Consider the following 26,073-nt stretch of genomic DNA (forward strand, 5'->3'; position numbering starts at 1 on the left):
CACAGAAGGCGTCTGCCGCATGTATATAAAACACAGCACTTGTATGCACTTAGAATAATACTGTGAAATGAACATACAATAAACTTTACGTGTGCACATGGAAGGGTTCTCTGATGTGTGCACACTGGTCATCGGCCAGGTGCACACAGAAGCTGCCTGTAAAAAAAAAAGCTGTTCACATGAGTACAATGCATTTGAAAAGTTCTGGCTTACATCTCCTGTTGCCAATTAGAAAACAGAATAAATGTACTCAGGTCTTCTTGAATATAGAAGCCCTGCGATTGTTTTCAGGCCACTATACTTCACTCTTATCACCACAGCGCTGGATATTTATTTGTTTTTTAGCGCTCACATGAAGCCTTAAGGAGCTTTGCTGCAAAGCTATGAAGTGGGGCCGCCATTGAAAACAAACGGAGAGACGCAGGTGACTGACAAGAAGCTGGCCCATGTTGGGGGGGCGGGGAGACTTACTCCGAGTCACTGCTGACTCTTCCAGAAGGGGGCGGTGATGTCAAGGTGTGTGTGGGGACAGTCTCTTTAAGGAGGCCTTTCTTTGGTTTCTTACGGCTGACAGAAATGTTGGAGTCCCCGGATGTGGGCTCAAGCAAGGGTTATAAAGGTGTGATTTGCAAAGCACCCCCTGCACATTGTGATAGGGTCCCCGAGTCTCACATGTTTTACAGACACCATCAGCGTGATTGCTTGGCAGGGCAGGGGGTCAAGGGGAGGCCACAGATGATCATCGCTGAGCGGCCGCCCAGCAAAGCTGCTTTCCTTTCCCTGTCAGTGCTCTCTGTGGACTGGGAAAGGGGAACAATAAACCTGCCCACAGAGGGCACTGAGAAACCGGCCCTTTGGCCCATGCCCGAGTGCCCGCAGTGCCAATCCGCCCCTGCTGGAGAGCCACTACAAATGTGTCTTAATGACGTGTTCATAAAAGTTTGGTTTCAGTAGTGTTCACAGTCGAGTAACGAATTCAGAAACAACAAATCTGGGAATGTTAAGAGTGAACTGGTCTTGACCTTTTATTTTGACGTTATTGATATCCTAGAGGCTCTGCGTATGGCTGAATACCACGTCATAGGACTCTGCGTCTGACTAAGTAACACGTCAAAGGGCGTCGTAACATTTAAGACGAACTCCAACTGGAAGTTTCGGTAGGCGCAGCAAAAATGCAGCGGTTTTGCAAATCAGGCTCTTCGTCAGTCACATTATTATAGTGTTTGGACCTCGTGAGACACTTTTCATATCTCTTTGTTTTCGGTTTGTAGTGCACTGATGCAGTGTCTGTTCAGACCAATACAGATTTTCACTCAAAAGAGAGCGAGTGAGGATTGTACACACAGCCCGGCGGTCACAGCCCCAGAATATGCAGGAACACGCTTCATTAATAGCCGCAGGACCCCTTCCGGAGAGTAGCAATGGATCTAAGGACCCTCATGTCCCAGGGAGGATAGTGGTACAGCAAGGCTGACGCCGGCACAGCTTCTTTAAGAAATCCCATAATGTATCCCGTCATTTCCATCAGTTACAGTAATGTCCGTTCATATGTTTTACGGCTCCTGTGGCAACGACAGTGAGCTCAGCCTTTAAGGTTATGTTGTCTTTAAAACATTTCTTTTCCAAACACCATTTTGTCTGTGCCACTCAACATCTCTGGAATTGGTTTAAAACCAAAGAAAAATGCCAACCAGAAAAATATTTCTCAAAAATACCTTCACTAGTTGTGACTAGTCTTTCCTGTGGGAAAAGGTTTCTACGGGACCAAACAGCCTATGCTTTATATGCCTGCCGGTTTCACATCTTCCTAACAAGTGCAAACATTGCCTAACCTTCTTAACAAAGACCCTAAGAGTCCGCGGGATGGTCATGCTAATTGGCCTGGAGTGAAAATATTTGGAACAGTGTTGGAGGCTTAGGTGGGCGAGGAGAACAGACTCCTTATGCCTCCGCTGGGCCTGGGTCCATATTTCAATATTGAAGCAAAGATCATCTCCTCTAAAAGTGTGATCAAAATGGCTGAAGAAGTTAAAAGCTCAGGCACATTCTAGAATCCTTAGATTCTGAATATTCAGGAATCTAGTCATCCACCAGTTGTGGCTGTATCAAACTCTTTTCTTGGATCCAATCTGTGCCCCCGGCTACTGTGCCACTGATTCATCGTACATCACCTCCTGCAAATTCCCTAAGTGCAACCCCCCATTCTACATTGCATTACAACTTTAAGACTGGAGAAACCCCGGCTCCTAGAGTACAGGCAATCATAAATAAAGAGGTGTATACCTTTTCTCCCAAGATGCAATTGAGCTAGAAACTAGTCTCAGCAGGGAGAAAAGTATGTGGTACTTCTGATGTCTCAGTGATGTCTCAGTGATGACGGCAGGTACGACTGCTTGCCATGGGATTCCCCGCAGCAGTTTGTTGAAAACTTGCCCTCAGACATACAAGCAGATTGTGAAGAATCCATAATCAAGGCATGATGGTCTCGCACCAGATCATCATATCTGCAGTGGATTAAGCAGATATGGCTGCCCACAGATATTGTCATGTTCTTACCAGGAGGAGATAGTCCTAGGTGCATCTTGGAGGTTTGAAGCTAGAAACCCTACAGCAAATTCTGAATTTGCCATTTTCAGGAAGCACCTTAGCTAAAACGCTGATGGTGAAATGCCTCACAAGAATACAGAAGCTAAAACAATGAAAGCAGTAGGGGGATAGAAAAGAGGAAAGGGACCAGGAAGCACCAGTATAATTCTCAGGAGAAGCGCGACTGCTAACAGAGGGTTCAAACACCTTAGTGGTTGCAGTACCAGCCTCAACAAAGAGATTCCAACAAGGGTGTACCAACAGGGGGAGAGGAGATAATCTTCAGTTGCAGGGAATCTCTTTGGCTGGTGAAAACAGTGACTCCTCTCTTCTGTCTTTGACCTCTCTAGTAGGGTGAAGCACCTTAAACAATCTTCCAGAGTGACAGCTTATCACAGAATACAGATGGGTGTTGAGTGTTATACAAAGCGGCTACTCTCTCACATTCAAGTCAGCTCCACCAGCAACTCCACCAAAGAAATACTCTCACTACCACCAAGACAAATGCATTGTAAAGTTGCCATCCTCTTAACGGAACAAGCCATGGAAAGGTTTCAACTTCCCTCACGTACCACCGGCCAAGGATTGTAGGTGGCTCATACTGTATTGTTGTTACACTACATAAAATCAATACAAATGATTTAAACTGTAAAGGCTTAAACTTCCCAGAAAACAGGGGGTATATATTGTCGTCACTTTGTGGTTTGCAACAAAAGTCCAAATAAAAATTTATACATTTGCTGGATTTAAAAACAATAAACAAATGGATAAGCTCTGCCCTCAGACCCATTGAAGGGACTTCATCTGCCACTATAGACCACCTGCATGCTTATTTCCATTAACCAATATCCTGGACCTCCTTAATGCTTATTTCCATATACCATTATCCCAGGAGCATTGAAACATCATGAGGTTCATGGGAGGACACAATCGTATACAGCATAAGATCATTCCCGTTGGGCTCAAATTGGAACCCAGGACTTTTTCTATCTGCAAGGCAGCAGTAGCCACTCACCTGAGAAGGAACATATATTTGTTTACCCATATCTCCAAAACTGGCTTTTGAAGTCTTTACTCTACAGTCCCCAAAGTATTGCCATCTGGCATCAACATTTTCCATAAATTAGACCAGGGGTCTCCAAACCGGTCTTGGAGGGCCGGATCCATGACAAATTTTGTGCATATCCCCATTGAGATACATGTAGTTATTTTAAAAATCTGGCATGGATCCGGCAGTCCAGGGACGGTTTGGAGACCCCTGAATTAGACCATCATGTTACACGCTTCAATCCACATCCACTGCAATTTAGTAAATTATGTAGGGCATACTCAAAAGTCAGGAGTATTTCCTTCTTAGTAGAGATTCACATCTGTCTGAAATCTCACACACTGCAGAAACCCACACAATCTTTGGCATGCCAATTCTCACGGGTTCCATGCCTCATGACATTATGCATACCCCTAGTACTTCACATCTGCAGGAGACCTATGCCTCAGTGCCCAGAGACCAATAGAGTCAGCACTCCATCAACTGGAAAGACAAACTGACTCTTTCTCAGGCAGCAATCTAGTCCCTCTTAAAGGGATGCCAAGGTAAGAACAAGCTCTCAAACATCCTGTTTCATAGGGGCATCCCAAAACAAATGGTCACAGAGGCTTCCCTAGTTGAATGGAGATCACCTTGAAGTCTGGGGTATGTTGTCATAAAGGAGTTAACATACCACATAGGCTTCCTGCCCTCCTACCCCTCAAGTCTTTTTGGCCATCATCAAAGACAATCTCTCTTTTAGACCACACCGACAATAAGACCCCAATGTATTATCTAAACAAACAGGGGGGTACAAGATAGAGACAGCTGTTTCTGCCAGAAACGTGTGAATAACAGCCATTCTCCAGTATTGGGGTGTCTTTCATAAATTCACATGCCTGAATTTTCCCTGTCATCGGAGTGGGAGTCCCACTGTACATAAAAAAGCAATAATTATGCCAGAATCACCCAAAAACCTTGGTAACATAAAACCAGGAAGTAAGGAAAAAACCTCCACACCTGTGACTATCATAGTCATTATATATAGTCCAAACTGCAGCCAATCATTTGACAGCACCCACCAGAATGTTCTCCCCAGAGGCTCAGGCTCTCAAATTTTCTACCGCACGTCGTGTGAAGGGAGTCTCCCTGAGCTCTGCTCAGTACTTCACTATTTCTCTGGATTTTTTCTTCTCTTCAGAATGTCATCTTCTAAGATATCTCTCTTTAGACCCTGTGAATCTTGTGGGAATCTCCGGCTGTTTTCAGAAGATCCCCACAAGAAGTGCATTTACTGCCTTTATCCAGATCATGCGGTGAGAGAATGTAAAATTTGCAGGACCTTCACTCAGAAGACCCTCAGAGATAGAGAAGGGTGCCTACTTCTGTGGCTACAGAAGATTAAAGATCAGGATAACCCCTTATCTGAGGTGGGAAGTGTGGCCTCTGGTTCATCTATATCCTCTAGGTAGAGGATGGCTGAGGAAGATTTATCTTCTCCTGGGGCTAAGGTGTCGAGAAACGTTCAACCATCTAAGGGTTCTAGCTTGCCTTCTTCTTCTTCTTCTTCTTCTTCTTCTTCTTCAAAAATGGCTTCTCCAACTTCAAAATCTAAGCCTGCTATTCCCCCGAGAAAATCTGGAAAGTGTTTGGCGTCAAAAAGACTTCCTGAAAAAGATTTCCCTCAGAAAAAAGCTTTGTTGTCAACAGCTCATCTGTCGACGATTATCATCGTCGACGCTACTTCTACGCTGACAGTTACCTTCTCGTCGCCGAGGCCCAAGATGATCATTTCATCAGCTTCATATCCGTCGATGCTGGTCTCTGTTGCTGTTAGACCCATCTCGCCGACAAAGGAGATTTCATCTATCGTCAGCGCTCTGTCGACGGCGAAAGTTAAGAAGATCCCGTTGATGACTGCCTCGTCGACGATCGCTTCGTCAGCGAAAACTACCTCGTAGACGGTCACTTCGTTATCGAAGACTAACTCGTTGGCGAAGACTGACTCTTCGTCGACGAAAATTGCCTCGTCATCGACGAGGCCTCGTCGACGGTCACTTTACTGACGCCAACCCCATCGACGGCGATATCGTTGACGGCCCGCTTTTCGAAGCATCTTCTGTCAAGTTTGGTCTGCGACAACGGCTACTGCCTCTTCTGCCCTGACTACGACCGCAGCTTCCTTGCTAGAAAGTCGTGGCTCTTCATTGGACGCTCTCTTCCCATTGAAGTTGCCTGAGCCATTGCTGGATTCTGAGGAGGACGAAGAGGAATCCGAAGAGGACGACAGATTCCGCACTGCTAGAGGTCCGTCAGAATTGCTTATTAAGTATCAAGACAAAGACCAAGAGGAAGAACTGTTCCCTGAGTCTGTAGCTCCAGCTCCTGTCATGGTACCCACAGCACAAATGCCTTTGGCCCTGCTCAATAACTTACAATACATGTTGAACGACTATTATCGCCGTTTTCCTCCATCTGAATCAGCAGAGTCTATTCCAGCATCGCCCATGCCTCAGGCTTCTGTATCTTCTTTAAGATCTTCTAGACCACCTTCTCCAGTACCATCTCATCATTCCCATGATGCCAACACCACGGACGAAGACAGGGAAGAGGGAGAAGTGAATGACAGTTCTGTTCTTTCGGAGTTGGACGAATACCAAATTCAGACGCCATCACCATCAACTCCAGCTCCGGTTGACTCTCCTCCAGTAGATATCGGAGGTTTTCATCTCTTAATGGAGAGGGCGACAAAAAGGTTTCTCATACCAATGGACACAAAGAAGGACGATTGCTTTCTCTATGATATTAAAGATCAACCACGAAGACCAATACAGACCATTCCCATCATAGACTTCATCTGGAAGGAAGGGTTACAGATCATGACAGCACCTAATTCTCTTCCTGCAGTCTTGCCTCGATCAGACAATAAATATAAGGCACCAAGCAGCTCACCTGCATACCTCATAGGTCAGCTAAAAGCTGATTCGGTCATCGCCCAAGCGGCGCAGAGACGGGCCAGGAACCCCTCTTCGCCTGTAACAGCTCCACCAGACAGAGATGGCAGACGGCTGGATTCGATTGGGAAGAAAGTTTCCACTATGGCAGCGACGTCTGTCCGTGCCTCAAATTCCCTAGCCATTTTAGGGAGATATGACAGGCAGATGTGGTCAGACATCTCCCCCTACGTTAACAAGCTGCCAGAACCTTCCAATTCCGAGGCCTTGATGATCTTACATGAAGGAGAGTGTACCTCTGCGGAAATAGTTTACGCAGCAGTGGATGTTGCATCCACAGGATTCAGACAGTTAGCGGGTGCAGCAGTGCTAAGGAGACAAGGTTGGCTGAAATCTACATCTTTTCGCCGAGAGGTCCAAGCAAAAATTATTGACATGCCGTTTGATGGGGAGTTACTATTTGGCCAGCATGTCGATGAGGCCCTTCAGGCTATTAAAAAAGACACAGAGACGGCAATATCTCTTGGTAGCCTTCAATTTCGCATGTTGTCCTTTCAAGGTGCTAAAGGGCGCGGATCCTTCTCCAATAGAGAAGGTTACAACCAACAAAGGTCATACCAAACCTCTTAAGGTAATCAAAGATACCAGCCCTACAGGCAGCAAACATATGGGCAGCGAGGTCCTACTCGCAATCAAGAAGGAAGCCCTCCTACCGTGGACGGGATTTAACTAAAAAACAATGAGACCCACCACCTGCCGCCATTTCTGCCGTCCCCCCAGTCAAAAGTTGGAGGAAAAATATCCCAATTCTACTCGAGTAGGTCCGCAATTACCACAGACAAGTGGGTTCTTGATATAGTGGCCAGAGGCCATGTTCTGGAGTTCATAAAGATTCCCCCAAACTCTCATCTCAAAGGCCTACCTCCTGCTCATCTCAAGGAGCTTTTTTTCCAAATAAATCTGATGATTCGAAAAGGAGCAGTCAAAAAGGTCCCGCCTTTACAAAAAGGAACGGGTATTTATTCAAGATTTTTCCTGATACTAAAGAAGTCGGGAGAGTCGCGCCCCATTCTCGACCTTCGCGCCCTCAAGAAATACCTGAAAAAGTTATCTTTCTGAATGTTAACACTTCAAGAAATCCTCCAACTCCTTTCGGCAGGGGATCACATGGCCACCCTCGACCTCCAAGACGCTTATTTTCATGTGCCGATCCTCCGCAGACACAGGAAATTCTTACTGTTCAGAGTGGCTGGCAGGGACTTTCAGTTCAGAGCCCTTCCTTTTGGACTACGGTCAGCACCCCGTGTGTTCACGAAGGTCCTCGCTCTGGTGGCCGCACACCTTTCCAATGGCAAGCGCACACGTTCAGTGATGTCTATTACTATTGCAGTTGCTGGGTCTCTCCATCAACTTCAACAAATCTCACCTGTTTCCACAAAGAAAGACCTTCTTGGGAGCCACGTTGGACACCCAGCTCACTCAGGCCTGTGTCTCAAAAGAAAGACAACACAAGATCTGCAAGCTAGTTCGCGTATTTCAATCAAAGGAGTGAGTTTCAGTCCGACTAGTCATGTCTTTCCTAGGGATGATTTCTTCCTGCATCCCCTTGATACCCAACTGCTGTCTCAGAATGAGGCCTTTGCAAGAGGAGCTAAACCTCCAATGGTTGCAGATTTCAGGGTCGTTCGGCAATGTCATTCGCATCACTCCTCGGATGTGAGAAGCCTTCCTCTGGTGGACTCAGGTGAAGAACGTACAGGAAGGATGTGGATTCCTGGCAGAGGTGCCAAATTTCACCATCACCACGGACGCTTCCCTCGAAGGATGGTGGGGGGGCACCTTCAGGGAATGACGGTCAATGGCAAGTGGAACGTCCAACAAAAGAAGTGGCATATCAACCTTCTGGAGTTGCTAGCCATTTTCTTGGCCGGCCTTGAAGTCCTTTCGAACTGTCATTCTGGGAGCTTCAGTACTAATTTGAACAGACAACACTACGAGTATGCATTACTTGAACAAGCAGGGAGGGACAAGCCCAGGAGATCTGGGACTGGGCGATACGTCACAGGATCAACCTTTCAGCTGTTCATGTTCCGGGGGTCTCCAATGCCCTAGCGGATTCCCTCAGCAGGTCAACAATATCCAATCACGAATGGGAGCTGCATCATCCAACATTGAATTGAGTGTTTCGGGAATGGAGCGATCACAATCTGGACCTGTTTGCGACCAGTCAGAACCGCAAATGCCCACACTTTGCAAGCTGGCTTCCCCACAAAGACTCATGTGGGAATGCACTTTCGATGAATTGGTCACAAATATATGCCTACGCCTTTCCTCCTATTCCGTTGGTTCCCACAGTTATCCACAAGATGAAGAAACAGCCTTGCCGCCTGATTCTCATTGCTCCCAGATGGCCTCGCCAATTCTGGTTCTCCTCCTTTCAGAGTGCGATCCTATTCAGTTTCCACCAATACTGAACCTTCTGTCCATCCAGAACGGACAGATCTGTCATCCGGACCCAGCATCCTTGAGATTAGCAGCCTTGCTCCTCAACACCATGAATTCGTACACCTAAATATTCCTGCCGACTGTCAGGAAGTTTTAGCTAATGCTCGAGCGCCTGCTACGATTAAGACATATAAACTTAAATGGAAGAGATTTTGCATGTGGTGCCAATCCACCAGGTCTTCAAGGGATTATTTCGGATGTTTCCTCCTATTCGGCGTCCACCTCCATCCTGGCATCTAAATGTGGTGCTTGCACAACTTATGCAGCACCCCTTTGAGCCTATTCATAGAGTGGATTTAAAGTTCCTTTCGTGGAAAGTTTCTTTGCTGTTGGCTCTAACATCAGCAAGGAGAGTCGGTGACATTCAACCATTCACTATTAAGCCACCTTTTATTCAATTCACCTCTAATTCAGTGGTGCTGCGCACCAACCCCAGTTTCATGCCTAAGGTGCCTGCGGACTTCCACCTTAATGAACCAATAATTTTGAAAACATTCTTTCCAAATCCTCAAACACCTGCGGAAAGAGCCTTGCATTCCCTTGACATCAGACGATGTCTCAATTTCTATCGTCAACGAACTGCTGCAATTCGTAAATCAGACCAACTGTTTGTGGCATACAGGAGGTTACGTCAAGGTTACTCTCTATCCAAGCAGACCATAGCTCGTTGGATTTTTGCTGCGATTTGTCTTTGCCATCAACAGGCGGGAAGACCTTTGCAGACAACCCCGAGAGCGCATCCTACGAGAGCAATCTCCTCATCTACCGCTCTTTTTGCCTATGTGCCTCTCCATCAGATCTGCAGAGCGGCAACTTGGTCCAGCAGACACACTTTTACAAAGCACTACTGTTTGGAGGCTTCAAGTGACGCAGATACGTCAGTGGGACAAGATGTTCTCCGCAATCTTTTTAAATAAGGTGAGCCTCTGTTCTCCCTCCTCCACTATGCTCTTTCTTAGACGCTTTTGACATACTTACTCTGTTTGTTTTTTTAAAAAATTCTTCTGCCTATGTTGAGCACAAATGTATTTATGCAGCATTGTAACATTATTAATACTTTGTTGCATGATGTCTGTATATATATATATATATATATATATATATATATATATATATATATATATATTACCTACTGGCGGTCGCCAGTAGGTAGTTATAGTTAGGATTATTTTCCATGCAAAATCTCAACATTCCATTGTGAATAACTTTGGCGCCGGTTGAGGAATCTGCCTGAAAATTTCCTCAAATTTGCCTCGCGGCGCTCCAGTCCTTCCCTGAAGGTTTGGGGGGGATTCGTGAAGCGGGGGCCGAGATAAAAGGGGGGTCCCAAAACGTGTTTTCCCCATGTTAATTTCCATAGGGCGGTCGACCTCACTTTTAGCCCGAACGGCTGAATGGATTTCCACCAAACTTGGCAAAATTGTAGGGACTGGTAGCCCGATGTGCCTTTGCTATGTCTCAAGATATGTGCTCCAGTGGATTTTGAGTAATTTAGGTTCAAAAAAATATATATCTATGGCCGCGCACCGGTGCGCTAACCAGCGCGCTACGCGAGTTCGCGCGCGGAAAGCTGATTGGCTCTCGGGTGTCTTTCAACATTCCAAACAGTCCGGAGCGGCCGCCATCTTGTGTCTCGGTAGGATCGAGACACAAGAGGTGGAAAAAACAAAGGGGGAAATGACCATAAGGGTGCAGAGTAGACCTCCCTGACCCCCTAGGTTTGATGTGGGGGCTATAAAATGGCCCCGCGGGGCAAAAAAAAAAGGGTTTTTTTTATTTGTGCGCGGGGAGCGCCCGGTACGCGCACCGGGGAGCGTACCATGGGGAAAAAAGAATGACAGAGTTTTTGAAAAATGTAGCATTTTTTTATAAATTGGAGGTAGTTCTAAAAAGAACTGTTTTTTTTCTTCTTTTTGTTATTTTTTTTAATGTTTTTTGAACATTTTGTACTTTTTTTGGCTTTTATGAACTATTTTATATTTTTAGGTCTTGCCTTTTCCATTCCGCAGGAATGGAAAATGGAGAGAATTCAAGTGCTCAAAATACTCGTCAAACTAAGGCTTTTTTCTGTGCGGTTTTCTTCGAGTTCATGTGAATCACGTGACAAAACAAGCTCGCGCATCAGCCTCCCTCCCTTCCTTCTAATTGCATTTTTTCACGGCCGCCACCACATCAAAGGGCTTCTCCCAGCGTGCGCTCTGTGGCTTCTCCTCCCCTAATTATTCATGGCTGGTCGGCCGTACTTTCAGTTTCCCGCCGCTCTTGTTTTCTTACCCTTTGTGTCTTCAAGATAACTTGCTATGATAGAAATGCATCAGGATTGATGTAACAATAAGTAATTGTTACAACAATGCTTCAAATACAAAACTGCAGTCATATTCCTTGTTCCTGATTGTCTGCTTCTTTCGATGTTCTCTTCTTGTTCTCATTTCTTTCTCAAATCTTTGTGCTTGTTCGCTCCTTTTACAGTTTCGCTCTTGCCTCCCTCATCTTTCTTGTGTCCTATTCTATGCTTAATCATTTTGCATCGCTCTCATTTCCCTCTTCTTCTCTTTTGTCTCGTGCCTGCTCAATTCTTTCTCCTCCTCCTAGTACTGTTTCTTCACCTTCTCTCCCTTTAGCTCCATCTTTACAGTGTTGTAAACGTATGCATGAGCTGCTCCCAGCACTTACCCATCTTTCGTTGCGTTCACACATGGAGTTTGTAGTAATATTTCTGTTCATAAATGCAGCAGTAGTGCTGAAGAGAAGTAGATACTGTGTAGTGCTCGGATCTGTGTTTCTTTGGTGCCTTGGTGATAAATTGAATATAAAACAAAAAAAGGACAGAGCAAAACGTGTTTGTTCTTGTTTACTGTAAGCGGGGAAAACAGCAGTACTGTAAATATATGTATAATTGGTTCCTCACGCTGCACAATAACCTAGCACCCGTCACGTGACCCCGTCAGCCACTCATGGCTCTTAGCAAACAGTCTCCGGGGCTTGCAGTTTTCAATTCACATGCAAAGTAAGTGCTGCTGACTATACAGCCTGAGGTCACAGCTGCAGGAGGTCACATGACATGGAGGGCACACAGTAGCTGTGCACAATCCCTGCAGATGTTTGTACGTTGAAATAATTCGGCCGTCGGCGGTTTACTGCTCTTGGATTTGTTGGGGTGCCGGCTTGGGTGAGGGGCGCCAGGTACAAACCTCTTCCTCGCCTGGTGTACAACTTAAAATGCAGGCACTGAGTCCTGCACCCCTGTACTTTGAAAAGGCAAGTACAACCCTTTTCAGCAGCTTTCAATATTTAACTAAAAGGTTTAGCAGGAGAGTACTGGCTCGCTGGGCTGGCCTTAGGAAGCTGGGCCCGGGGCGCTGATATTCGTGGGGCGCAACAGGGAACTGCCTGGCATAATGTTATGCAAAAAAGCAGCTTGTCCATCCTACTTGGTCTCCATTGGGTGCCGGGAAATACATTTAATTAACCCTTAAGGTACTTCCTCGTAATTGTTAGCTCCCCATCAACCCCCCGCCCCCAACCCCACCCCATCTTCCTCACACCTCCAGGACCCCCCCCCCCCCCGCCCCCCCACTCACAACAAACGCCAATCTTTCCATATCACCCAGGGCGCTGTCCCAGTAAATCGGATTTCGGGCCGGCTCCGCTGGCTCAGTAAACAAGCATTGAAAATGCAATAGGTCTCGCCTTAACTTTACTTCTTGCCATTCTTACCTCTCCCTTACTGTCGTTCTGCCCATAGCGCTTTCTTCTGAACTCCATCTCTTCTAGCCACACTATGAATTCGACTTCACTCTGCCTTCTCCCTAAGCAAACATTTGTAATGCAATACGTCTCGCCTCTACGCATGTTTAACCTATTGGCATTATAAATGACAATGCCTTTCTATTTATTTTTTAAAAACCAAATCATAAATAAATGGCATTCTCATTTACAAAGCCAATAGCTCATTTTTTAGTGGAACCCATTTCCAGCTTGCAAGCCTGCCTGAAAGCACCATCTAATTTTAGTTCAGCATCTCAATATGCAACTATATGGTAATGACACTTCGTCGCATTTCTTTGCCTATAACCAGTGATTTTATTCTAAGGGACTTTTTACCCCCGTTTCATTGGTTGCCTCTGCCATCATAGACATTAACTCCTATAGCACCATCAAGGGTCAAGTGATGTGCTCCCCGACACTACAGGAAAGGCTTGTTATACCCTAGATTTTACGAAGGTATTTTGTAGTGGTATGGCATGCTGAAATGTATTGTGATAACAATAATATTCATTATCTTTTAAGTACTCACTAATGCTATGGTGCACAGGACAAACAAAGCAGGCATTAAAACAAAAAACAAACAAGCATTTGCAATGCAATAGGTCTCGCATTCACAAGAGTTTGAGCTATTACTATTACAAAAACAATGCCTTTTATTTTTGTTTTCATTTTAAAAACATAAAGGGCTTTGTCATTTACAAAACCAATAGCTCCAACTTTCCTACTGCGAGACCTATTGGCAACGCCAGCGCTTGTTTTATGGGGAGAAACAAAAAACAGGGAATTGAAAATGGCTCAACTGGAGGGGAAAAAAAGGAAAAAATTAGGGTTTTTTGGGGCAATTGTGGTTGTCACCAGCAAGGAGGATGAGCTTTATGCTCTGTTCACCATAGGAGATGGCCTTACCACAAAAAATACATGTAATTCTGAATTCCCCAAACCGTGGTTGTATGCAAGGGATCGTCTCCCTTGTCTCTGGTCCCGATGGAGTGGGTTGCTTTCTTTTCGAGGTGGTGGTTGAAGATTGGGGAGGGTTACTGGCCAGTTCTCTCATCTCTGCAGCAGGATAGTTGTTCGGATGCTTGTGCTGCATGTGTCTAATCATGGTATTATTACCAAAAGAATATTTTTTGTTTGGGTTCCCCCTTGAAAGTTCCATGCCACAGATTAGGCAAGTCACCCTGGGCGCATTGACTTACTTCTTGCCCTCTGGGATAGAAAAAAACTCCCATACACTGTGCGGCCTTGGCTTGTATGGGGTATTGTCTTCATGCAGCCACCTTCTCCCCTCCTCCTCCTCTTCTTCCTCCTCCTCTTCTTGACCACCAATGTAATGTTGTGATGGTCCTCTTGGTGGTGGTGGTGGTGGTGGTGCAGATGCTCCAGCTGCTGCTGCTACTGTAGCCATTTTAAAGTACAAAATATTTCTCAAAGATGTTAAGGTCTTCCTCAGTCAAAGGATAAAGTCAGAATAAGGAAAAAAGGTGGGGTCTTTCATCATTTGGAAAAAAAAACTGTTCTGCACCAATAAAAAGTGTTATTTTCAGGTCACATGACCCGACGCGCTTACGCGACGCGCCCCCGGGCGCGCCCGGGGGTGCGCCCCGGTTCGCGTCGAGTAAGCACGTCGGATGTTTACGTTGCGCGATCGTATTCGCTCGAGTGCTTCCGGGTGCGCTTACGCCGTGCGTATCAGGCGGACGCGCCTACGCGATACGTCACGATGATGTTTTCGTTCGCGGCAATAGCGCTAACCGGTGCGCGCCCCGGGGCGCGCCGAAAAACTGCGCTTTCCGGTGCGCACACCGGGGCGGGCACCGGGAGCGCTCCAGGGCAAAAAATTTTTTTTTTAAATATAGTATTATATAAATATACAATATAGGATTCATTATAAAAAATATTACATTTCAGAGGTTTGAGGCCCTATATATAGTTAGGAATTAGCATTTAAAAAACCTATGAATTCATTGAAAAAACCATAGGTTTCACACAAGTTATAGTTAGGAATTAGCATTTTAAAAAACCTATTAAATTCACTGAAAAAAACATAGGTTTCACACCAGTTATAGTTAGCTGGAAATTTTACTGACATAAAACCATGTAATGAGTGATGTAATATGTGATGTCATCAGCTGTGCATTGCAGGCGCGCAAGTTATAGTGAGTCCAACTAACTATAACGTGGGAATTTCAATGGTTTTATGTCAGTAAAATTTCCAGCTAACTATAACTGGTGTGAAACCTATGGTTTTTTCAGTGAATACATATATATATTCATGCATGTATATATATACTATGGTACAAGGAGCATCTTACGAGCATTATGTGGCTATACTGCTATCTACTCTGATTCAGGCATGTGAATCTATGAAAGACACATCAATACTGGAGAAGAACAATAGTTACTTGCCTGTAATCTGTGGTTCCCAGTATTGGTGTCTTTCATAGATTCACATGCACCCGCCCACCTCCCCTCAGAGGGTGGTTTTACTCTCTTAACTCCTGGTACACTCTTGTGTGAGAAAATCTGAGACCCTGAGCCTCTGGGGAGAACATTCTGTTGGGTGCTGTTGCCTGATTGGCTGCAGTTTGGACTATATATAATGACTGATAGTTATAGGTGTGGAAGTTTTTTCCTTGTAGCTTAGGGCTACATCGACGACAGGGAAAGATTCAGGCATGTGAATCTATGAAAGACACCAATACTGGAGAACCACAGATTACAGGTAAGTAACTATTGTATCAAATGCACAAGTGGACACCCTCGGAATGGCATACCTTCAAGTGGGTAAGCTGCTTGCACTGCGGCGCCTAATTAAACATCGCTGCATTTGAAGGTGACAAAATACCTGCGGGAAGTGGAGCGAGGAAACCTGGGGTGGGTTGGAGGGGGAACGCACAGCAAACATCGATGTTCATAGTGTGTTGGTGTTTGCCGAGGCGGTAAAATGTCTGCATATCTTACTAGAGAATCAGGAGTGGGTTTTAAACTCAAAATTTAAACAAAAACATCTGCAAATGGAGATCTCCATGAATCAACATCTTCACAGACACAAACAACATAAAATGCAGAAACCTCACCTCCAGATATTACCAATAGGGAATGCCCGTTTGATCGGTTGGTGAGGCCTCTCCCCAGTACTGTCCCCTGATCATCACATTAGCTACTCCAATGCCTGGAAGGTCCTCGGTTGCTAATACTGCTCTGATGAGAAATATACAGATAGCAGACATTTACAAAACACCTCCTGGAAGTCAGTTCTTCACACCTTCACAAGGCGTTGTTGCCTAGTGAGTGTAGGTCAGGCTTCGTTGTGGAGCCTACCTGCATATACTTTTTTTGTTTCTTTTCCGCGCTTTCAGTGGGGATGTGCTTTCTATTATATTCAGTGCTATTAATATTAATGAAGATACCTTGAAGGAGAAGGAAAAGTTACTGACCTGTAAACTACTACTTCTCCAGAGGAAATTTCATTAAAGTCATATGCAACCCACTCTCCTTAGCGGAAGAAAAAGAACGAGGCCATGGGTACTGTTGTACTAGGATCCTTTGTTGACTGTCTCTGACGGGGCATAATGGGACACTGGAGATATTGGAATCCTTAAATGAAAAGCACATTAATAGGCTGTGGACCTATCTATCTATCTGGTCGCTTTTTTTTTAAAGTTTGTGAGAGGGATTCTTCTGGTCGCTATACTGAAAGTGGTGCCCTTATTTTCTAAAATTGATTTGATAAGCTTTGCTAAGGCTTTTTGCCATTGCGTTGCAGCATCAGCAAACAAAATGTAAAAAGAGAGGAAACTGAGCAATGACATGAGAGCGTGCATGAGTGAGTTTGCATCATGATGCTGCTGCTGGTCACATTCAGTATGCAGGTGCATTTGTGATGATGTACATGCATTACCGCGTATGCATGTGCATATGGAATGTTTATTTATTTATTTATTTTAATTTAGTGTTCCAAGGTGGAGGACGCCATTTGGAGAGGAAATTTGAATACATTATTTTTTTTATTTTTTCTCGCACAAAAATATTTTTGGGAAACTGAGTTGACTGGTAAAAAAAATAATTCCACTGCCTGTTTTTTAATGTTCCAGAATCCTCCAAAACTTTGAAGCAAAGGAGCTTAAATTATAAGTAAACATTGTTCATTATAGTAACTCCTGTATGGTTAGTTTTTCAGGCTCTTCATTCACACATACCACACTACTTCCTTGAAATAATATACTTTACAGATCAAAAGATATAAACAAGGGCAGGGGAGTGGGCGGAATTCCAGGCTTCTATGCTTGGTATCTGAACGTGCTTAAGCGCTGGGCCGTCGGATGACTACAGGCAGGAGTTCTATGGTGACTAACCTTTAGGGGCATATTTATGGGGATTTGGCGCAGGGTAGCGCAGCATGTCACCTCGTTCTGCCCTTCCTCAAACTGAAAGGGCAGGAATGCGCTGTATCCATGGGATACGGCGATTTCCTCAATTTTCATTCTGCACTGGCACTATTTTGACAGCCTAACACCAACACAGGCCCCCTTCCACTGTGGTGTAAGGGTGCCTGTGTTGCATGCAGAGTTGTTTTTGTGCAGGAAGGGGCACCTTCCTGTACTAAAACAATCCTGGAAGGCTTTTTCTTCTTTCTTTGTGTGCTGCAGAAAACAAGTATAAATAAAGTTATTTCTCCTCGTTAAACGTTATTTCTCCTCATTGTGCTTCCTCTGGGGAGGCGTAAGGTTTTTGTGCATCCCCAGATGTACATGTTCTTGCAAATCTGAGGATGTTTCAAAATCCATGGGTGTTGCGTTGAAACACCCACCGCAACACCTCCTTAGCAACGCAGTAATTTGTGCTGCCTTGCCTTACTCCATATCTATGGGGCCCTTCAAAATCACAGAAAGTGGCTTTGCATGGCCCCATAAATATGATTTGGTGATTTGCACTGCTGTTACGTCACAAAAAGTGACACAACTGCGGCGTAAGGGGCTTGTAAATATGCCCCTTAGTTTCTAGGATTCTTCTAGGGTTTATGGTATGACCTTGTATTCTGTGGAGATAGTACTTTGAACTTGAATGGAATTTGTTTGTTTCTTTGCTTTTCAGTTTTTTTTTTGCTTTGTTTATGCTTATTACACTGTTTATATTACAACTCTTCCTTTATTATCTCCTGTTTGTGCACAGGGCCTACAGATCTCAGTATGAAAGCTGTAGTCTCCAACACTGCCCCTTCAAACAACAGCAGCACCCGAGGAATACCCACAGCTCAGCTGAGTCCCACAGAAATCAGTGCTGTACGACAACTGATTGCTGGCTATCGGGAATCAGCCGCCTTTCTTCTTCGCTCTGCAGATGAACTGGAAAACCTCATATTGCAGCAAAATTGACTAATGGTCTCTGTTTGACTCCTCTTGCAGAAGACCCTGTGGAGCATGGCTCCCCTCAGGACCTGTCGTCCAACCATCGACTAGCTCGTACATTCTATTTTAAAGGTGGATTTGGACGGTGCTGGTTCTTCACCGCTGAAGTATCTGGGACTTTGAGCATGAGGTCAGATTTTGGATCTTAGCTCGACTCTTCTAGCGGGAAGAAACCCCGGATCTGCAGCACTGAGATATCTCGAACTGCTTAGGCACACTGCAGCCTGAGAGCCTCCAGACGAGCCTTCGTGTGATTGGGGCTGCGGATGTATTTAGAATGATCCTTGTGGTCCCATCCCCAGATAATCACCTTCCAAGTCTTAGCTAGGCAGAATCACATATTTATTGAGGGTAAAATCTCCCTTTGTAATTTATTTTTTTCTGAAAATGGATTTTTTTTGCATTTGTACAGAATATATGTTTCTCTCACACGAAAATGTTAACATTCCATATCACTTCAAATGTGGGGTCGAGGTCCAAGAGAAGGTGCACGGAATGGGCCTCACCATTCCATTTTGGTTCAGCCTGGATTGAAACTGCTGTTTCAGAGAACCACTTTAGAACTGAACAATGAGAAGCCTTGTCTTTTGAAGGTGTGTACTCTATGATCTAGTGCTCCACTTAAACATTTCCCATACCTCCCTAAGAAACCTCAGTCTGGATTTCTGCAGTAGTACTTTAGTGATCTATCATATGTCATTCACCGTCTCTCTTCATCGTTGAAAGCAAAAACACAGAAGAGTGACATGCCATAATGCCCCGTCCCAACCCATCAGCCTGAACCAAACAGAAACCTATCCAAATCTGCACACTCCCACTAATCTTCTGTACTGAACGATTTGAAACCAATACAACGGACTGGAACTAGTGATGGAGAAAGGCCAACTGACTTCCATAGGAAATACCTTTAGCACCTCTTTCTCACAGGATAAGAGCCAACCATACTCAGGTGGAAAATACTTTGGACTTCCCTCACGAATCTGTCTAGTCCCCTCACACTCAAACACCTACACAGCCGCCAGCAACGTATCCAATTTTTTTAAAATACCCCTGCTTCTTGAAAACATTTCAAGGCGACAGAAGGCTCACATTTTCTGCCAGACACATTGCAGGTGTCAATTTATCCAAGGCTTCTGGGTACCCTCAGAGACAGAGAATGCTGCTTATAGGTTGGATCTGCTGCTGGATAATTGTAAGAGGAATTTAGACATTTCAGCGAAGCCCGAAGATAGTTTAATTGGTTCTCTCCAGTTACCTCCCTGTATGTTCTTTAAGGTTGGAGAAAGTAGTATCTCTCATCTCATTACAGGAAACTTACCAAAATCAGATAAAAAGTTTTGTTTAGGTTAAATTACATTATAATGCTTACTATGAGTTCAGCCATTTCATTTCCATCTCAGAATGTACTTGAAGTAATAGTACTTACAACCAACAAGAATATCAAAAACACCATTAGCATTGTGAACCATGCCTGTCCCATTTCTCACCTATAACAAACTTTAGTTCTCTCACTTTAAAGTGTCAAGCATAATGAAGCCATCGGTCTGAACAGACCAATAAGAAGGGACCACCTCCACCAAAAGAACAGTAAATACCAAAATGCACTTCAGAAAGCCAGATACTACTGAATTGTTTGCTTTAGTCTTAAGGGGACCGGTTCTACCAAAATCTCCATCAGTCTTTTTTGAATACTTGGAACTAAACCATCCACGTCATTCCCCGCATGGAAAATCAGAATACAAATCATCTTTATCCCCTGCATCAAGTGATCAGGACAAACAGTTCCCCCTCTCCATTTCATTGCCGAGCCCCTGAACCCGATGTTTCCCTTCATTGGAAGTACACTACCCCAACTATCCAGTCAGGAACAACTTTTTTTGCCTAGTCTTATGGGTTTACCATAATTAATCCACTCCATATTTAACAGGCCATCTACGTCCAACCAGTTCTTGTTTCTCTTGACAAGGTGATTCAGGTACAGTTTCCCCATCGACCTCAACAGCAAATCAGAAGCAAACTGTTATCTCCGTCCTCTGTACCTCTCAACTGTTTTCCTTAATGGCCATATCAAACCTATATCATCTACATCTCATCAGCCACATAGGACTAAATCATCTTGATATACTTTCAGCAGGTCAGCTGGAATGAAAACACCCCATCATTCCTGACAAATCAAATAGAGAAAACCGACCCAGGCAATGTTTATTAATCAATGGTGTAGATATTGCACATTACATTGTAATACCTACAGTAGGGCCATCAAAACCACACAAACCCAAACCCAACTTTCTTCAACTAACAAAACCGAACCATTCCAAGTTAATTTCATCATATCAGTGAAAGTCAACACAATTCCATTAAAAAGGCTAACCAAGAGGCAGCTTTATCTCAGCATCAAATCTGACATCACTAGCCACATCTCGTATGTAATGGTTCGTCAGATATAAAACAACCATCTCAATCTTAACTGACAACCAGAGCCAACCCATACTTGAATCCTTCAGCTTACCTATAAATCCCATCTGCATCCGTATACAAGCCAGGCAGAAGCAAATCATGTGACCATTGCTTCAGCAGGTAAGAACTCGGCTTTTTTCTTTATTAGACCAATTAGAACAGCACCATGACACCTCACTACATTGTGTTGTGCCATGAACTCTTCAACAGTACTCCAATGACTGAACAACTGTGCCTAAAACAGCCCAGTCTTTTACAAACTGTAGAAACCAAACTGTCTTTTCAAAGACACCATTTTTAACCTGAACTGATTAGTCGCCACCAAAAGTCTGAAAAGAACTAAACTCCATCAATTTAATTTGAACTGGCCAATGCGAACCAATCCATTTTTATCAGATTTTACAGATATAGAAGTAAAAACAAACGTATTAACTCAAACGAAAATGAACAGAAGCAGACCAACCACACACAATCTTCATCAAGTCCTATTTAACTCAATAATCTTTCTGTCCTGCAACAAGCTATCAGAGATACACCAGTCTTCCCCCCATTTGTCAGACATAAATACATCAGTCCTGTATCACGCTGAGAGGTCATTTCAAATCAGATTGCTCTGCCTTGTTACAAAAGGCCAGTAAACCGTGCCAAGCCATTTTTGTCTCGCTAACATAACCACCTACCCACTTCAAGATTTGATACGGACCAAACAAACTGCCTTCCTGTAGGAAGCTTATGCAAACTGAACACCAGGCTCCCTGCAACCAGTCTATCCAAACCAGACCGATTCTGTAATGCTTCAGCAGGTCTGGAATTGGGACCAAAACATTGCCTCCCAGAAAGACTTCTCTTCAAACCAATCCACCCGTCCCATTCCACAGATCTATTCAAAACAAACACCTGTCTCAATACAACAGGCCAGTGATCAGGACCAAGTCACTTCCCAGCTGCCTCCCCGTTCGTACTATATCCAAACGAAATGTGTCTCTCTTCAGCAAGCCAATGACTAAATCCAAACTGCCTACCTTTCAACACGTTGTATGTCTAAACCAAACATCACTTTTATCTTTAGCCTTCAGCAGGCCAAAGAGCACACCAAAATTCAACAAATACCAAACCTCAAAAGCTCTGTTGGTAACAAAATACATTTATTGCAATTCAGTCAAAATCTACAGACCAAACCAAATCATCTCTGTGGATTAAACAAGATGATGGAAAAAAGCAAACCACGCCTGTACACCTTATTGAGGAGTAACAGAAAATAACAATCCGTACTCTTTAACGGGAAAACCAGAACAGTCTTGTTTCTATTTCTTTCATCAGTCCTTTTGAAACCAGACACTCCTTGTCATTTCAAGACGCTAAGGAGAAACCCCTGTCTTGGCTTCTCTTTTAAAGGGCAATCTACTAAAACGAAACCATTTCTTTTCCCTCCCTATTCAAACCAAATGACTGGTCCCCCATCAAAAGGTTAGTGATCATAGACAAACCTTAGCCGTCACTCATATTAGGGTGTACAATAATCAAACAATCCAAAACCTTACAATGTGATGTCAAATCTCAAAATTGGACATTTGTTGAACTGAAAAATTAAGTTTTCCAGTGCTTTCTCTATAGTACTTAAGTGCTCAGATAAAGACTCTGTTTACAGTTTTTTGCAAATTCGTTAGCTTTGCGAAAATGATACCAACGAGTTTTGCGAGAATATCTCTCCATCAGGGAGAACTAAGGATGTCTGTATGTGATATTTACTTTTTTAATCATAGAACCAGAATCGTTTCTGTGCCTATAATTCCTTTATTAAATTCAGTCTTGTTACAGGGTATTTACTCTGATATAAATTTCCTGAGTGATGCCGAAACACTGATGAAGGAAGGAATTCTCTTGAAATATTTCTTGGTGTCATGTCGAGGCTAACATATGGCAAAGACAGTTGCAAGAAACAATACGTACATGCAGTACACTGGGCTGGACAATTAATCGACATTAATTAATTTCTTCAGATCGTCTAACTTGAGATTTGACATGACATGGAAGGTGGTAGAGTATGGCAGTAATATAGACCAAATTGTTTTTGGTGGGACGAGTGTTTTGCTGTTTGTTTCCACAATCAAAACAAGAAAAAAACCAGACAAACCAGAAAAAAATATTCTTATCTTTCCTTTCAACAGACATTTTAGAATCATACGTTCCTTTTATTGCTTAAAAAGCCCTTCTGTCTTTGCTCTCCTTCCTTAACAGACCAATGAGAAACTCCTGATGATCCATTCCAATTTTCATTTAACAAGTCAGTCATAAACAGTCACAATACCTTTCTTGTATCAGCAGGAGTATTGCCTTTTGCTGTTGATTGAAAGTATATTAATAGTCTCTCTTTGAGTAAAGCCAGTCTTGAAGCCCAACTAGATTATGCTTTGTGGTACGAGTCACTGTTCAGACTGGGGCTAACATTAAAGTGAAAATGCAGAACTTTCAAAGAGCATGCAGCCTCAAGAATGAAGTGTGGAAGAATAGGATACCTATCATATGCATTTCTGTTTCATAAAAATGTTTATGTACCCATGTACATTTGTAACAAATACTTGGATAGCTGACAACATAAGCAAATGGAACATTCTACTATTGTACCTCCACTTCCTCACTTTAGGAGTGGATATAATATGAGAAGTTGAGCCATATTTGGATAGGTTGTAAAAACTGTTCACAAAGCATTGGTGTGGGCTGATTGTGTACCAAGTTCACAATTTATGGAGAGGCAATAGTTCTCCACTTAGTGCAATATCTAAACCTGCTGCTAACACAGACCATAGCTCAAACCTCAAGAGAAGATAATAATCAAACCAACGCCAGGGAATCTATCATTCAGCAAAGTAACACGGGATAAGTGTGTTGCCCTTGTTTCCCGAGAGGGTGGTCTATTATTCTCCCGTTGGTGGTTGCTTTGGGTAATATTGCGTGACCAGTTAAAAAGTCTGCTTTTCAATCTCTTCTGATCACTCCTCATATTAAAATGTGTGATCCAGTAGCTTTCAGTAGAGCAAATGAAGACCTTTACACAGATAATTGTCCCCATGGGTGTTCTACAAAGTGGGTTGACTTGTTTGTTAGTTTATTCTGTACTTACATTTTACCAGACTCCTCCCACTGATGCTGGTTCACAGGATAATACGGGCAGGCTTCAGCAGCTGTACGATTTGTGTGAAATGCTGGAGATGGCAACATCAAAGGTTTATGGGTCAACTCTGGATACTGAGGAGAAAAGGTAGATACCCTTTTGGACACCGCTGGGAAGCACAGAGGGCCTCGAGAAGTAATAGCGATGAAGGCAGGAATCCTACTCTAAGAAGGAGAAATGTTCCACTTGGGCGGCATTGAGAAGAGAAGGATCATCCTAGTGCCAGCAGTAGGTGAACACAACGCTGAGGGTGAGCCCTTTGTGGCAATATAGAGGGACGTTTCCTTGTAGGTCTCATTTCTTCCCGCACCATGGGTCATGGCCTCTGGTGAAGTTTTTTACCCTTGCAGTTGTGAAGCAGTTTGTACTTAGAATTTTCCTTATTGCAGTCGTTCTGTTTTAAATCAAGGAACATATGTGCATTCAGATGTCTTCAGTACGAGTTGCCCACATTTATATTGATGTGTATTCCACATGATGTTTGTATATGTCTTCGTAACATGAGATGTGGAGGCTATACGTAAACAAAAGTATGTCTGTTCTTGGTGTTGCTGGGCTACATTGGTCTGGCCTGACTGTTCCATAATCCAGATATGGGTAAAAATTGAAAAACGGGTCTTTGGAGGTCCATACATGTTATTTTTCAGTTGTGGTGTTCCCACTTGTCTGTGGTTGTCCTTTAGAACTTATGCAAACTCTTGCAGGCAGATATTCCATGTTCAAGAACAGTAAACATTCAGCCTTACAACCTCATGAGGTTTAAGCAGGGGGAGTTGCCTCCCTTCTTTCCTCACTTCCACCTCTTGCATTCCAACCATCTCCAAATCCTGCTTGTGAACCTGCTGGTAAGGGTCCACCATCAAGCAAACCTTTTCTTGAGCTTCTTTAATGCTTTACCCACGTGACAGCCTTGATGTAGCAGCTGTGTTTTTGTTTATTCCTGGTTGACATCATTTCAAATAATTGGTGCTCATGTAGATTAAATGTCTGGTTCAAAATGTCACTAAGAGTGTTTATCCCGAAAAAGAAGCTCCATTAATCCTTCGCAAAGGGTCCACCAAGATTATGGTACTGCAATAGCATATCATAGGATTCATGATGGGAAACCTCCCTAAATGGGATGTTTTCCAGCAACAGGTCCCCATTCTACCCTGGACCTTGAGAGTAGAGCTTTGGGAGTGGATTTATTGCTTCACTGGGGACCAGTCAGTGAGAGACCTGGTACCCCATTCCTGGAAGGCTACACGGCCCCATATGTTTCTGCACTCTGACCAAGCCCCTCTTCGAGGGGAGATTGTGTGAATGGCCATACTGCATTATAGGAATGTACCTTCTCGCTCTTTTCCCCTTCCCACCTCAACAGCACTCAACCCTAAACTAGTTACCACTTTCCGCTTCTAAGCGTCAACAACTACACACTGCCACTTCCCCATACTGCCGCACCTCTTCCGGTCCCGCTGCCAAACCTATGATAAACACTGAATAGAGAGCACTTGTCCCATGTATTGAAGTAGAGAGTAGTTATGAGCCATTGCTCCATCTCTCTCAGAACAGGGCGGAGGTTGAGCATGACAGACTGCTCACTTTGGCCTTCAGCAGCACTTAAATTCTGTATGTAGAGAACAACTTTTATTCCCAACTGGCGGGATAGCTCAAAAGAGAACAACATTTGTGGTCACTGCTTTCCATGAGCATGGGCAGTTTGACACCGTTTTATAGGACATTATAGTTCCTCTGTAACACCTTCTGGCATGCTATATTTGTACATTTTATTGAACTTCGGGTGCCATTGTTAACAGCTGGGTTAACAACTTGATGACCTAATGTTGTATTATGCTGCGCCACATATGCAGCATGGCATCCATTTACTTAACATGTAAAAGACCTGCATGCTCAGTGCAAAATTGTGCAGCACCACTTACGCAACTCGTAGTAATTCCAGACCAAAATGTCACTGCTGTGAACAGACTTTGGGCCAGATTTACTAACATTTTGCTTCATGATTGCACCACTTTTGTGGTGCATCCATGACACAAAATGCTCGTAAATATTTACAAAACCACGCAAGGGCCGATTTGGGCCGCCTTGAGTGGCTTTGTTGAAAAAAAAGTAACGCAATACAGCTGCTTGCTTTGCGTCACGTTACATTTCATTGTGGGAGGTGTTCCATGGGTGGAACACAGGTGTTCCCAT

At 43.9% G+C, this 26,073-nt stretch overlaps 1 protein-coding gene across 7 annotated transcripts in view; it reads left to right on the forward strand.

Moving 5' to 3' along the window:
• NOL4L (nucleolar protein 4 like) overlaps nt 1–18,680 on the forward strand; it is a 414,548-nt gene extending 395,868 nt beyond the window's left edge. For all 7 annotated transcript variants that reach the window (XM_086932663.1, XM_086932661.1, XM_086932662.1 and 4 more), the window contains one exon: nt 18,016–18,680. In XM_086932663.1, coding sequence (XP_086788789.1) covers nt 18,016–18,218 — 203 coding nt within the window. In that variant the 3' untranslated portion in view covers nt 18,219–18,680. The remainder of the gene's footprint in view (nt 1–18,015) is intronic.
• The last annotated feature ends 7,393 nt before the right edge of the window (nt 18,681–26,073 follow it).

The sequence above is a fragment of the Lissotriton vulgaris genome, chromosome 7, assembly GCF_964263255.1.
Source record: "Lissotriton vulgaris chromosome 7, aLisVul1.2, whole genome shotgun sequence".
Classification (NCBI taxonomy): Eukaryota; Metazoa; Chordata; class Amphibia; order Caudata; family Salamandridae; genus Lissotriton; species Lissotriton vulgaris.